General features: G+C 38.2%; 1 protein-coding gene across 3 annotated transcripts in view; it reads left to right on the top strand.

The window, feature by feature from the left end:
- The window catches only part of sec24a (SEC24 homolog A, COPII coat complex component), a 33,170-nt gene extending 22,196 nt beyond the window's left edge, over window positions 1-10,974 (top strand). Inside the window, exons 9-24 of one of the 3 annotated variants that reach the window (XM_085421117.1) lie at window positions 372-498; window positions 668-777; window positions 1,120-1,232; window positions 2,050-2,168; window positions 2,499-2,554; window positions 2,766-2,972; window positions 3,426-3,549; window positions 3,870-4,028; window positions 4,555-4,728; window positions 4,971-5,081; window positions 6,615-6,790; window positions 7,040-7,177; window positions 7,344-7,448; window positions 7,995-8,087; window positions 8,224-8,327; window positions 9,400-10,974. In XM_085421117.1, the coding sequence (XP_085277243.1) occupies window positions 372-498; window positions 668-777; window positions 1,120-1,232; window positions 2,050-2,168; window positions 2,499-2,554; window positions 2,766-2,972; window positions 3,426-3,549; window positions 3,870-4,028; window positions 4,555-4,728; window positions 4,971-5,081; window positions 6,615-6,790; window positions 7,040-7,177; window positions 7,344-7,448; window positions 7,995-8,087; window positions 8,224-8,327; window positions 9,400-9,514 (2,031 nt within the window). In that variant the 3' untranslated portion in view covers window positions 9,515-10,974. The remainder of the gene's footprint in view (window positions 1-371; window positions 499-667; window positions 778-1,119; window positions 1,233-2,049; window positions 2,169-2,498; window positions 2,555-2,765; window positions 2,973-3,425; window positions 3,550-3,869; window positions 4,029-4,554; window positions 4,729-4,970; window positions 5,082-6,614; window positions 6,791-7,039; window positions 7,178-7,343; window positions 7,449-7,994; window positions 8,088-8,223; window positions 8,328-9,399) is intronic. The other 2 variants (XM_085421115.1, XM_085421116.1) reach the window with 2 other exon arrangements.
- The last annotated feature ends 1,882 nt before the right edge of the window (window positions 10,975-12,856 follow it).

Here is a 12,856-nt window from a genome sequence, read left to right on the forward strand (position 1 = left end):
GTGCTTTTAAAAATGAGGCATTCCCAGAGCCATTTTTAAACGTTTCATCCTCATATAACACCAACATATAACAGCTATATTATCTTTAAAAAGATGCATGAGCTGCATCAAATTTGTATTGGTTAAACAGTGTCTTCCTAACAGCTGTTTATTTCCCAGTAGGGTTTGACTTAATACACCCCTGGGCAAAATCTATCACAGTGACTACGTTTATGTTTCCCTGTTAATTGAGGACACAAATTCCAGAGACATTTCACAGCTTGGACAGCAACAAGAAACGTCTTTATTGAAATAAGCTGCATACCAGATAATGTTTGCCTTGAGGCTCTCATCTCACAGAAGTTGTTTCTCATCTGCTTTTATAAATACAGCAGCTTCCTGTTGTGACATCCAGCACGATTGTTAGGTGTCGGTTCTGCAGAACCTACATCAATCCCTTTGTCTCTTTCCTGGACCAGAGAAGGTGGAAGTGCAACCTTTGCTATCGGGTTAATGATGGTAAGTAACAGGAGGGGTTTTTTTTCCACCCACAGATTAAGTACAAAGAGAGAATAATGTCACCTACTTTGGAAAGAAGATTTTGTTAGTTTATATGTGTTTTCACCTCAGGTAGAAGATCTGACTCAGTACTAAAATCTCACTGGAAGTTTTGTGTGTTTGTGTGTAGTTCCAGAGGAGTTCATGTACAACCCTGTCAGCAGATCATATGGAGAACCACACAAAAGACCTGAGGTCCAGAATGCCACCATTGAGTTCATTGCTCCTTCAGAATACATGGTAGGTGTTTAACATTGCATCTGTCACCAGTTAAATCCATGCTATTATAAAACTGGCATTTTCAGAGTGATGTAAAATTGAAGAATTATGATCTGAAAGCTGAGGGAGATTTCAAAGATGGTGGGAGAGGTGTAGCCTTCTGCAGGGAAAATACTTTCCAGGACTCTGTCTCAGGGCAAAGTCAGTTAGTGGTTACTTTAAGCTTTTAACTTGCTATTTTAACCTGCTAAATTAAATTCTGAGGGTTGGAAATTGTGCAGTCTTCTGTGTACATGATAGTAATTTTGTCTCTTTTTATTAACCCTGCTTTAACTAGCTTGTGTTTGCTCTGATTTTGTTCAGCTGAGGCCACCCCAGCCTGCTGTTTACCTCTTCGTTCTGGACGTTTCCCACAATGCAGTGGAGACAGGCTACCTAAATGTGTTCTGTCAGTCACTGCTGGACAACATCAATTCGTATGTACAACCTTTAATTTTGATTCATTAGAGTCCTTTTGACAAAATAGCCTTTTAAACAGTAATTTTCCGTATTTAGTATAACATCAAGCATTTAGGCATGCAGCCTGCTTCTACAAACATTTGTGAAAAAATGGGTCGCTCTCAGGAGTTCCATGAATTCCAGCATGGTACTGTGATAGGATCCCACCTGTGCAACAATGAGGCTTATAGTGCGCAGAGGTCGCCGACTTTCTCCAGTCATTCGCTACAAATCTCCAAACTTTATTTGAACTTTAGATTAGCTCAAGAACAGTTTGTAGAGAGCTTAATGGAATGGAAGAATGATCGAAAGTTCCCATAAATACACTGCTAAACCGTAAAGAAAGCCTTCCCAGAAGAGTTTAAGAGTTGTTATAGCTGCAAAGGGTGGGTTGACATCATATGAAAACCTATAGATTAGAATAAAATGTCACCCAAGTTCATATGCATGTGAAGGTACACGAGCGAATAATTTTGGCAACATAGTGTACCTTATTTTCTGTCATACACTGTTCTGGTGGACGATACTCATATTAAACATGTACAGTTAATATTTGCACATGAAGGTTGATCCCTTTTATATAGGACAAACTGGACCCCCTGGCAGGCTGACTCTGACCACCTGTCTACATATTTGATCAACAGATGGTTATTTTCTGTAATGTGCAGTAACACGATCCAACATAATATCTTAATGGAAGGATCTTAATTTGGGTCTTTGCTAACTTCGATGAAAATAGGTTATCCCTGACACATAAGGGCAAGCTTTACTGAAGTGTGTGTTTATGTGTCCTAGACTTCCTGGAGACTCACGGACTAAGGTAGGCTTCATCACCTTTGACAGCACCATCCACTTCTACAACCTCCAGGAAGGACTTTCCCAGCCTCAGATGCTAATCGTGTCTGACATAGAAGGTGAGACGCAGCTGACGGCAAAGGCCACACTTTCATTATCACAGTAACTTGACATCAGCTGTGTGCCCACTTGCTGCAGGAATCGAGAACCAGCAAACATATAAGGTCACAGACTTACTGGCTCACTAAACATGAATGCCATGTTGGTAAATTAGTACATTTATGTTTTTTCGCCTTTATTTTAAGCGAAACTTTGTAAAAACTGTTGCAATACATGCAGTGACTCTTATTTCTTAATGAAACCACTTTATGGTTGTTCGCCTGTTCGATTTATGGTTGTCATTACCTACTGTTATATTTGTTTAAATAAATACGTTTTGTTCTCTACAGATATCTTTTTACCAACACCAGACAGCCTTCTAGTAAACCTCAATGAAAGCAAAGAGGTCAGATATGCACATTTTGTTAAAGTCCTGTGTTGTTTAATTTATAAATGACTGTATTCTGAAACTGAGATTCAGTGTAACAGTTTACTATGTGTTTACATTATGTAGGAAGTAAAATTGATTGCTGCTTTATATTCATATCCGTTTTCTCTGATTAATAGCGATAACACGTCATAAAAATATGACTCATGTCCACCCATTTGCCTTTCAGCTTGTGCAGGATCTGTTGAAGAGCCTGCCAAATTTATTTGAGAAGACGATGGAGACGCAGTCCGCCCTGGGTTCAGCTCTGCAAGCAGCCTTTAAGTTGTTGTCCCCCACTGGAGGGCGCATGTCAGTGTTTCAAACGCAGCTGCCTAACCTCGGTGTTGGGGCACTGCAGTCGAGAGAGGACCCCAACCAGCGGGCATCTGCCAAGGTAATGAGAGAAGTGTGCTGAATGGTATACAGCGGGATTTAAATATAACCATTGTGTTATATGTAGACACCAGTTGCCATAACTATATTAAAGTAAGTCTTAATGACTAGTGTTTCAAGTCAGTCATAGAACAAAAATGGACATGACGAATGTTTGACAGCTAGTTTTAAACTTTTCTAGTAAATGCAAAATAAAAGCATTTTTTTTGGAATAAGATCAGATTTATTGTAGAAAAACTAACTTTTCAGAGACTGAGAGAGAGAGAAGATTTACCTTTTTATGTTTAGAGTTATTTGATTTTGGTGATCTTAAACCAGAGGGTTAAATCAGGATTAAAAAATGTCAGCTTTTCCACAAACTGTAAAAATTTGTTTTACTTTGGACGACTTTTGAGTTGTTGCTTTACATTTACACTTTATGTTCATGGCGCTATCTGATGTGCATTCCTTTCAGGATATCCAGCACTTAGCGCCGGCGACAGACTTCTACAAGAAGCTGGCTCTGGACTGTTCCAGCCAGCAGGTGGCTGTAGACCTGTTCCTGCTCAGTGCTCAGTACTGTGACCTGGCATCTCTTGGTAAATCTCACCTCAATGGACTGGAGGGGGACAATGGAGGGAAAAGATGGATGCAGTGGATCTTTTATTGTTTTTATCATGTTAACCTCTTGCTTAAAAATCCCCTCATATTCCTAGATTTTAAAACTCTTGAGTGGTAAAAACGTTAAGCACAAAAATATTTGTTGTTAATGGGAGGAAATCTGATTACAGAATCGATGCTATCAGATTTTATTTCTTCCCTAACGAGATGGAAATTGATAGAAATTCTTAACCAGTCTGTTTTTTCAAAACTTTAAAGCTTTTTCTCTCCATTTCTGTGTGTTCTCTCTTTATTGCAGGATGCATATCCAGATATTCAGCAGGGAGCGTTTACTACTACCCATCCTACCACCACCAGCATAACCCAGCTCAGGTTGAGCGCTTCCAGAAGGATCTGAAGAGATATTTAACCAGGAAAATTGGCTTTGAGGCTGTCATGAGGATACGCTGCACCAAAGGTCTGTGGGCACAAAAGAGCTAAAGATGATTGAGTGTTGAATAGAAGTGAAGGTTACCGTTGCATGATGTTGTTTATAAACTTTGGAATTAGCAACTCTGCACTGATTTGGCATAAAATGTGGTCTATTCATCATCATCCAAGGCACAATTAGATAAACACACTTGTAATAGTAATAATAATACAAATAGTTTTGATTTTCACTCAAAAATCATTTTTAGAAATCCTGGTAATTGGTTCAAAACTTTTCCTTACAGCGATAAATTCCCAAATATGGTTTCAAGTTTCTCTTTACATGTTTGATTTATTGGTAAAAGTATTAGTAGTATATGCTTACTGTTGCTAACACCAAGGTCTTTGTAGCCCTGTATTTGCTCATCATGGAAATTGGACATAAAAGCTTAAACTCTGAGTCATTATAGAGAGGAAAACACATTTGGACTCATTCATGGTTTCTGTTTTTTGCTACCTTTTAAGATAATGCAGTCCAGTTTAATTGATTTTTATTTCTCTCTGTTCCTATGCAGGTCTGTCCATCCACACGTTCCACGGAAACTTCTTTGTGCGCTCCACAGATCTGTTGTCCCTCCCCAACGTCAACCCAGACGCCGGCTTCGCAGTTCAGATGTCCATCGAGGAAAACCTTGATGACATGCAGGTTGTCTCTTTCCAGGCTGCGCTGCTTTACACCTCCAGCAAAGGTACGCACATGCTCACTTAGACGAGCCTGTTGGGTTCCTTATCTTTTTGCAGAATAGTGTTGATAAATGGAAAAAAAAACATCCATGCAAATAGTGACTTATGAATATTATTATTATATAAGATGGAACTACTTAGTGTAATTTTATCGAATGAAAAGCAGATGTTATTATTTACACATTTTTATATGCAATAAATGGGTAGAACTAAAATATGTTTAAATAACATGAATGGTCCCTTACAGGAGAGAGGAGGATCCGCGTGCACACGTTGTGTCTCCCTGTGGTGAATTCTCTGTCGGATATCTTTGCTGGGGCTGATGTTCAAGCCATCACTGGGCTGTTGGCTTGCATGGGTACGTGCTAAACTGTTTTCTAAAATTTCACATGAGATAATAAAGTTTTACAATTATTTTGTTATTTTTTTTACCACTCATACTTAATTTTATTTGGTCAGTTTGCACATCTCTTTTGCATACTTAAGAGTTATTACCAGTTATGTTTGTTTTGAAACTTGTATATAATAATTGTAGGCAGAAATGTGAAAGTGAAGTAACAGTGTGAGAGCTTTGTCTTCACCAGTTGTAAATTTCTGGATACGTGATTGTGTGTTTGTAAAATCTGGATAAACTTGGATTTGTGGAAAGCATAACTAGGCGATTATTCTTCATTGTCACAGTTAATACTCTTTTAATTGGCTGGATCCTAAATCCTCACAGGGTTTTCATCGTCTTCGCTGTTATAAGCACTGACAGATGGTGATGAGTGGTGACAGCTGCGGTGTCCTAGCGACCATTCTATAACCGAGCATTCAAATCTGTGCTGGCTCATCTGATGTTAACTTGGAGAACAGATACTGATATTATGTTTCAGAAGAGTTTATTTCATTTTAATCTTATAACAATCAGGTGGAGCATGGCTGTTTTAGCACTGTGACTTCAAATGCATAGTAAGGCGCAGCCATGCCATGTGAATGATGATTATCAACTCACAACTGTAATATACACAAGGCTAATACTCAAAAAGATTTATAAACACTAATCCTAATGCTAAGCTCTGCTGGGAAATATAAGCATTTTTTACAGGTCATGTCACAAATGTTAACATCTCAAAGACGGACGTATTTTTTCATTTTAAATTCACAGAAAATTCATTTGGTAGTTAAATGTCCTACTGCATAAAATTGGGTCACTTAGCAGTGTTCAGCATGTTTTTCTTTCCACCCTCTGGGTAAGTAGATCAGACTTTTACTGGCCCACCAACACAACTGTCGCTTACCCACAAGAACCAATATAGCCACAGGCCTGCAGGTCATTCATTCTGTCAAACACAAATTTATTTAATTTCCTCAAACTGAATTCACATCATAGTCTCCATTGAAATGTTATTAGAAGAGCGTTACTATGAAGGAAAATAAGTTTTTGTAAAGTCACACATATTGTGAATTTTAACAGTAACAATTTTGCTGTTAGGTGAATTAGATTAGCAGATAAAATTTTAATGAATCTTTTTTTTTTTAGAAAGTTCATCTTTTAATCACACAAATATTTAGTTTACCATATTCTGGTAAAGAGAAGTATTATATTTCTGTTTCAGTTAAATTATTTAAGAAAGGTTCATAAAAGTCTGATTTTAAAAAAACATTGTCTTAAAAAGTGTAATTATTGAGGTCTTGATCACAGATTTTTTTTTTTACGTTTTGAACATGGTCTAGGAACAGCGCCCCTTATATTACAATATCAGACCTAAAATGCATGATTGTCTCATAACTGGTGTGAGACTGGAGCCTCTTTTAAACTACTCTGGTAGTCGGTGTTGTTTGTAGAGACAGCCCTTCTATTTAATCCCACAAATATCTGCCTAAAAGTTCTTAATGTCCCTCTCCACAGCTGTTGACCGTTCGGTGACGGCAAGTCTGAGCGATGCAAGAGACGCAATGACCAACGCTGCTATCGACTCGCTGATGTCTTACCGGCAGTCTGTGTTGACAATCCAGCAGCCTGGCCTGCTGGTTCCGGCCTGCCTCAGACTCTTCCCGCTCTACATTCTTGCTCTGCTCAAACAGGTTGGCTGGTTTACACAACTGCTACACTGCCATTAATCTTTTCCACTGACTGATTTTCAACCTTTCCCTGTGCTTAAACGTACCTTTGTTTGGTGTAAAGATCGATCTACTATATCCTCTCTTTGCTAAATTCACTAATTTTTATGAACATTAACACTAACTGGCTCTACTTCCAGAGGCCTTTCTTGAATACGCCACCACTGAGTCGTCATTGAAGGTTTTTGGTGTGTTTATATGTGCGCTTTGCAGAAAGCCTTCAGGACAGGCACCAGCACCAGGCTGGATGACCGGGTGTTTGCCATGCTTCAGCTGAAGTACCAGCCACTGGCCTACGCCATGCTGATGATCCATCCTGCTCTGTACCGTGTCGACGACCTGACTGACGAGGTGAGGAGGATGAATTTAAGTTTCAAAGCCCTGTGTTTTATTTCTTTTTATGCGTAATGTGTAGTTTTAAGATTACATGACTGGACTAAAACCATTTTCGGAAGGATTTTATTTATTTTCAGCTTTTCTTCATTACTAAGTGATCTTTTCTTTTCTCCATCTTCAGGGAGCATTAAACATCAACGAGCGGACCATCCCTCAGCCCAGACTGCTGCAGCTGTCTGTGGAGAAGCTCAGCAGGGAGGGAGCTTTCCTCATGGATGCTGGAATTGTGCGTTTCAAGATGAGCTCTTAGAGCAAGCTAACAATTTTCAATGTCGGGCAAAATTACAGCTTGGCATTTCCCATCCTGAATGTCTCATTTAATTTATTTCCTACATTTTTCCTACTTATTTGCAGCAGTGCTAAAGATTCTTTAGATGGCCCTTTTTTCTGGCTTTTTAAAAGGTGCTAATATTGGCATAGTGAGAGAGATTGAGAGATTTCCTTTTCTGGAAAATGAGAAATCACTGAATTGTACATTTTGTATCACTAGTGCCTCTTCTCTGTGTGACTTATGCAAATGTGTAGCTCTGTGATGAAGCCTTACTCCAGCTTTCTCCATGACACTAATCATTCTCCCCCCACGCCTGATAATAACTTGTACACTCAACATTTTATGTAACCATGTAGCACAGTTCTAGATTAAAAACATCAGTTATGAGCTTTCCTGAGCTGTACTTAAAGGTGTTCAGCTCTTCAGTCACAGTTCTCAGTACTGTAATCTTCTTGCTCTTCAGTTAAAGATATTTAAATGAACCTCATTCTCTTCCCAAAGGTGATATACCTGTGGATTGGACGAAACTGCCACTCCAACTTCCTCACACAGGTCCTAGGAGTTCCAAACTACGCTGCTGTGCCTGATAATCTGGTAGGATTTCTTACTTTGGGTCAACTGCTCTATCTCTGTAACAAGACTTCTCAAAACATGCAGCCCAGCTACATTTCCATATGTTGACGCCTTCCCCTACTTGCTGATAACAAAAACTGTTGCTGTCCTCTCACAGTATTTGCTTCCGGAACTGGACACTGCAGAGTCTCAGAGAACCAGAGCTTTCATTGGTTGGCTGAGAGATCAGAGGCCATTTTTCCCCTCCCTGCATATCATCAGGTGGGGCCTCACTGGGTATTAGAAAAGAATGAATTAAGTTGCAAAAGTAAAAAGTGTGCTCCCTGGTGGTCTAGCTAAGAACTGTTATAAACTACCGATACTTTTTGTAGTGCTGTCAGTTTTTCCCACACTCTTCCACAGGTAAAAGATCAAGATCAGTTTATAGCTTTATCTATATAACAGCTAAAATTTCACTATAGTAACTGTTTTTTATAGGGTGATGTGTTGACTTAATGTTTTCTCAGGGCATATAAGACTGTTTCAGACTTGATCTTTCAGAACCCAGCAAAACAAAAGGGTCTAAAAAATACAAGCCACCCTGTGCCTTTAGGATTATAGCACTTTAACGCTTATGATACTAACTATAATGTAATGTATAAATCAAGTAAGGCAAGTGGCTTATGAGGGACTGTATTTCCTGTTGAGGCTGATAAGTAAAGACAAAAACTGTAGATGATCTCTTAAACCAATAGACCTTTTTGCTATCTGTGTAACAAGCAAAGAGGATTACAAAGCAGCATCGAAAACCACCTTACAGTAGCTTTGGTGGGCATGGAGTTGCTACCTCTAGTTTGCAGGGCAGATATTGACTACTCACTGAGCAGTTAAGAAACTGAAAAGTGTGGTGCAGACCGCAAACAGAGACCGTTCCCCTCCAGTGTAAAAGTTGCTACTTTTGAAACGTGTTGGTTGTACTGCTGAAGCACAGCTTTTACTTTGAAAGCCCATGGTCTATGTTTCTGGTTTGCGTCACACTTTTTTAACTGGTCAGTAAAAATCAATTTTTCTTTCACGACTATTGATGGGAAAGTCCCAGACGGTCGTCAACAGGCCTCCTAACCCTCCTTTATAGTACAGACTTCATGTTAACAAAATAGTAAAATATAGGCTTTGCAACTGTGCTATGTTGAAGGAAATGCTCTGAAAAACTTTAGCATCTCCTCTTCTTCCCTGTTAAAATGAATGAAAGTATTTTAAATTGCACATCTTTAGTACCTGAATATGTAGGAGCAATCCCAACTCACGTCTTCTCATTGTGTTCTTATTTCCCACCCATTATCATGTGACTCAGGGACGAGAGCCAGCTGAAAGCCAGCTTTATGCAAAACATGATCGAGGACCGAACAGAGTCGGCCCTGTCGTACTACGAGTTCCTCCTTCACCTCCAACAGCAAATCTCCAAATAATCTTCAGTGTGGCTCCGGAGACGAGGGAACATTGAAGCGAACATGTGCGTCAGTGTATGTGTGCGAGTATATATGTATATGGTGTGAGAGTGTGTATGCGTGTGAGTGAGACTACACTCAAGGTCGCTTCTTGGTCCTTCTTCAGCTGTGGTCCACCATATCTCTGAGGGGGGGAAACCCGAGCTGAACTTAACACGAGGCATCAGCCCAATCAAGTCATGTGACGAGGATGTGACAAATAATTGGTTCTGATGCTTATTGGGCACTTTTGAACCCTGCTGAAGAAACAAGAAATCCTGGATGATTATTGTGTCAATGATCGAATGAATCAGTGTTTATTCTCACAGAACAATGCTGTCTAACTGAGGTAGTGCTCAGAAACAGTGCAGGAAAACAGATGTGTGAAGTGTTTGTGTTTGGAAAAAGCACAGTCTTTATTAATAAGAGTCAAACATATATACATACGCTTAAGACTAGTTTATAAGACAGAAAGGAACCGGCAAAAAGACTGTTTTGTTTTTTGGGTGTCACCTGGAGTATTTGTACACACAGCAGCTGAGCTCTAACAACACTCTAATATTGTACCTGAAGGAGAGAGCGTGTGCTTTTTATTTGACAGTCATTATACTTGTGTGTTGAACAAATCTGTAGACTCTGTTGTTTGAAAGCCTGAATTTTAAAGGTGTTTGAAGGCAGATCAGCCTCGTTGCCGTCGCTGCCTCGAATGTTTGGATTTGGCAGCGGAAGGTGGTTTCATCGGTCTGGTCTGTCGCTCATCTTTTCGCTCTTTCTATCTGGATATTCAGAACACCTCTGACGACATTGCTGTTCTGTTTGTTTGTTTCTTTTTCTGATTGTTTAATTTATGAGACTCCCAATCTGATTAAATTCTATAATTGCCTTGTATGGGAACTCACTTTTTATTATTAAAACCTCTGTTTAAATACAGACTCTATATATGAAATATTTTAATATAATAGGATATGGGAAATTCTTTAACACAGACATAACAAAGCCATTGTGATCTTTTAATCATGCTTATTGATACTTGTATATTAAAAGATTGCATTATATAAAGGTAAAGACATGCTGATGATTTTAGTACAAATAAGGTGAAATGACGCTAAGAAAATAAAATGTTGGGACTTTTTAAGTGTAGTTTGTGTTTTGGTGGGTGAACAGTGTTTATTCTGTGAACACAAAGACTACAAAAGACAACATGGACCAAATCAGTCTATATTTCTCTTGAATGCATTTGAATTGAATTTTTTTTTTTTTTTTTTTTTTTTTTTTTAATTTGGTTTGGTCTCATTTCATACAGTTTGTAATCTATGTATCATATCAACAAAAATGTATTTAGGAACAGACAAATATGTTTTGGTCTTCATGCACAAGGAAAATTGTTTTTCATAAAAAAATACTGATGAAAATAAAAAGCAGCTTTGTTTTTGTACAGAGTTAACCTGCTGAGGACTGGATGTCAGTCACATGACTACAGCTAAAATAACACCACTCGTGAGTGTGGACAGAGTGGATTAAATCAACAGATGTAATGCCACTGGCTTTTTAGAATGACCTCACCTTTCAACAAGAAATTGAATTAATTTAACACCCAAAAAATAAAGTAGAAAATAATACAAATTTGACTTGACCTGTGACTTCTCTTCTGACTTACAGGGACAACATGAAGTCAAAGTCACCTTTATTGTCAATTCTGCCACATGTACAGGACATACAGAGAATAGAAACTACGTTACTCTCAATCCCTAGATAAAATAGCAAATGAACATTTAAATATAAGAGTGATTAAAAAATGCAGGTAAAATAATTAAAAAGTAAAAATTTAAATAAATACAATACAATTTTACATATAACAAGAAAGCTATACAATATAATAGACCTTGTCTTTGAAACTTTAAAATTGGTTGGAGGGTGGGTGGAGGTTTACCTGTTAGTTATTAGCTGTGTCTTGAGTATAAAGTGGATCATCAATATTGGCTTTGCCCCACATCTATACACTGTTCAAAAACAGTAGCAGCACTGATGAATTTCTACCTCTGTATCATCGGTGTTTGTGCGCAGGACCTCAGTCTCAGTACTCATGTTGAAGGAAAGTAGACTCATTTTAGGTTTTTTCTCTAATCTGAGAGGCTTCTCTGATTCTTCTTGGCCCACTCTGTGTTCCCTAATTGTACAGGCATTGTAAAAACTAAAGTACACACTCCTTTAATTCTTAGGCTTCATGTAATCAGGATGTAACAAAAAATCATTTTGTCCTTACAGGTTCTAAAATGATTTAAATACAACCTCAGATGAACATCAGCGTGACATGAAATAACTTGAAATAATTATTTTCCATATGACTTCTGGTCCACTCTTCTTTACAATGTTGTTTCAGATTATTGAGGTTTGTGGATATTCACTCCAGTCAGGTGGAGGCCTGGGCTTTGAGGCACTCATTTGGAAATTTGTTCTGGGGTCATGGTTCATGGTCAACTCAATGACAGCAGCCATGACAGTGCCCTGTGGCTGCAGAGCAAGGCCAAATCATCATGCCTGTGCCATCATGCGTTATAGTTGGTATAAGATAATTAAAGGGGAGAAAAGTGACAATTGAGTGAAAATTTATTAACTTATCACCATAAAATATTTGTTTCTTAGCACCAGACTTTTTTTGTTTGTTTTTTGTCAATAAAGAATAAATTCCAGTCAGCCTCTGTCCCCGGCTCAGCAATAGATCCCTCTGCTGGATCTGCTTAGATCCAATCTTCCAAACAGCTCATTATATAGAAATACTTTCTCTCATCTTTACTCTTCAAAACTCAGTTTGTCAATCACAATTTACTTCATATAATTTTGTTTTATCAATTAAATTAATTAAATCATAAACATTAAAAATCAAACTTTCTCTGAGTATTTGCTTAGTCATTCTGACCAAGCACTACAGACCTCAGACAAGCTCTAGGCTGTGTGCCATATTTAGATTCCCTGCTGGTACAATCAACCTCAGCACAAAAGCACACGCACACACCAAATCACAGCAAAAGGTCAGGAGATTAAATATTAAATCAGTTTCATTACTCAGATTTCTCATTCATCATATTACTTAGATGTATACTTTAATTATAACTTTGATACAAATTAAAAACACACATTGATAAGATCTTTTCTAGAACTTTGTTTCATTGTTATCATAAAGGCTGGATGTTAAGACCTTTTACCCTATCTCCAATGTAGTGAGAGGTTAGCCAAGTGGACTTCAATCCCACCTTTCTCTACAGTGCTAGTACTCTATCGTAGAATATTGACGAGTGGACATTTATATTGATATGGTGATTCTTC

Source organism: Rhamphochromis longiceps, linkage group LG10 (genome assembly GCF_057381845.1).
Source record: "Rhamphochromis longiceps isolate RC_006_pf linkage group LG10, R_longiceps_female_GT1.1, whole genome shotgun sequence".
NCBI lineage: Eukaryota > Metazoa > Chordata > Actinopteri > Cichliformes > Cichlidae > Rhamphochromis > Rhamphochromis longiceps.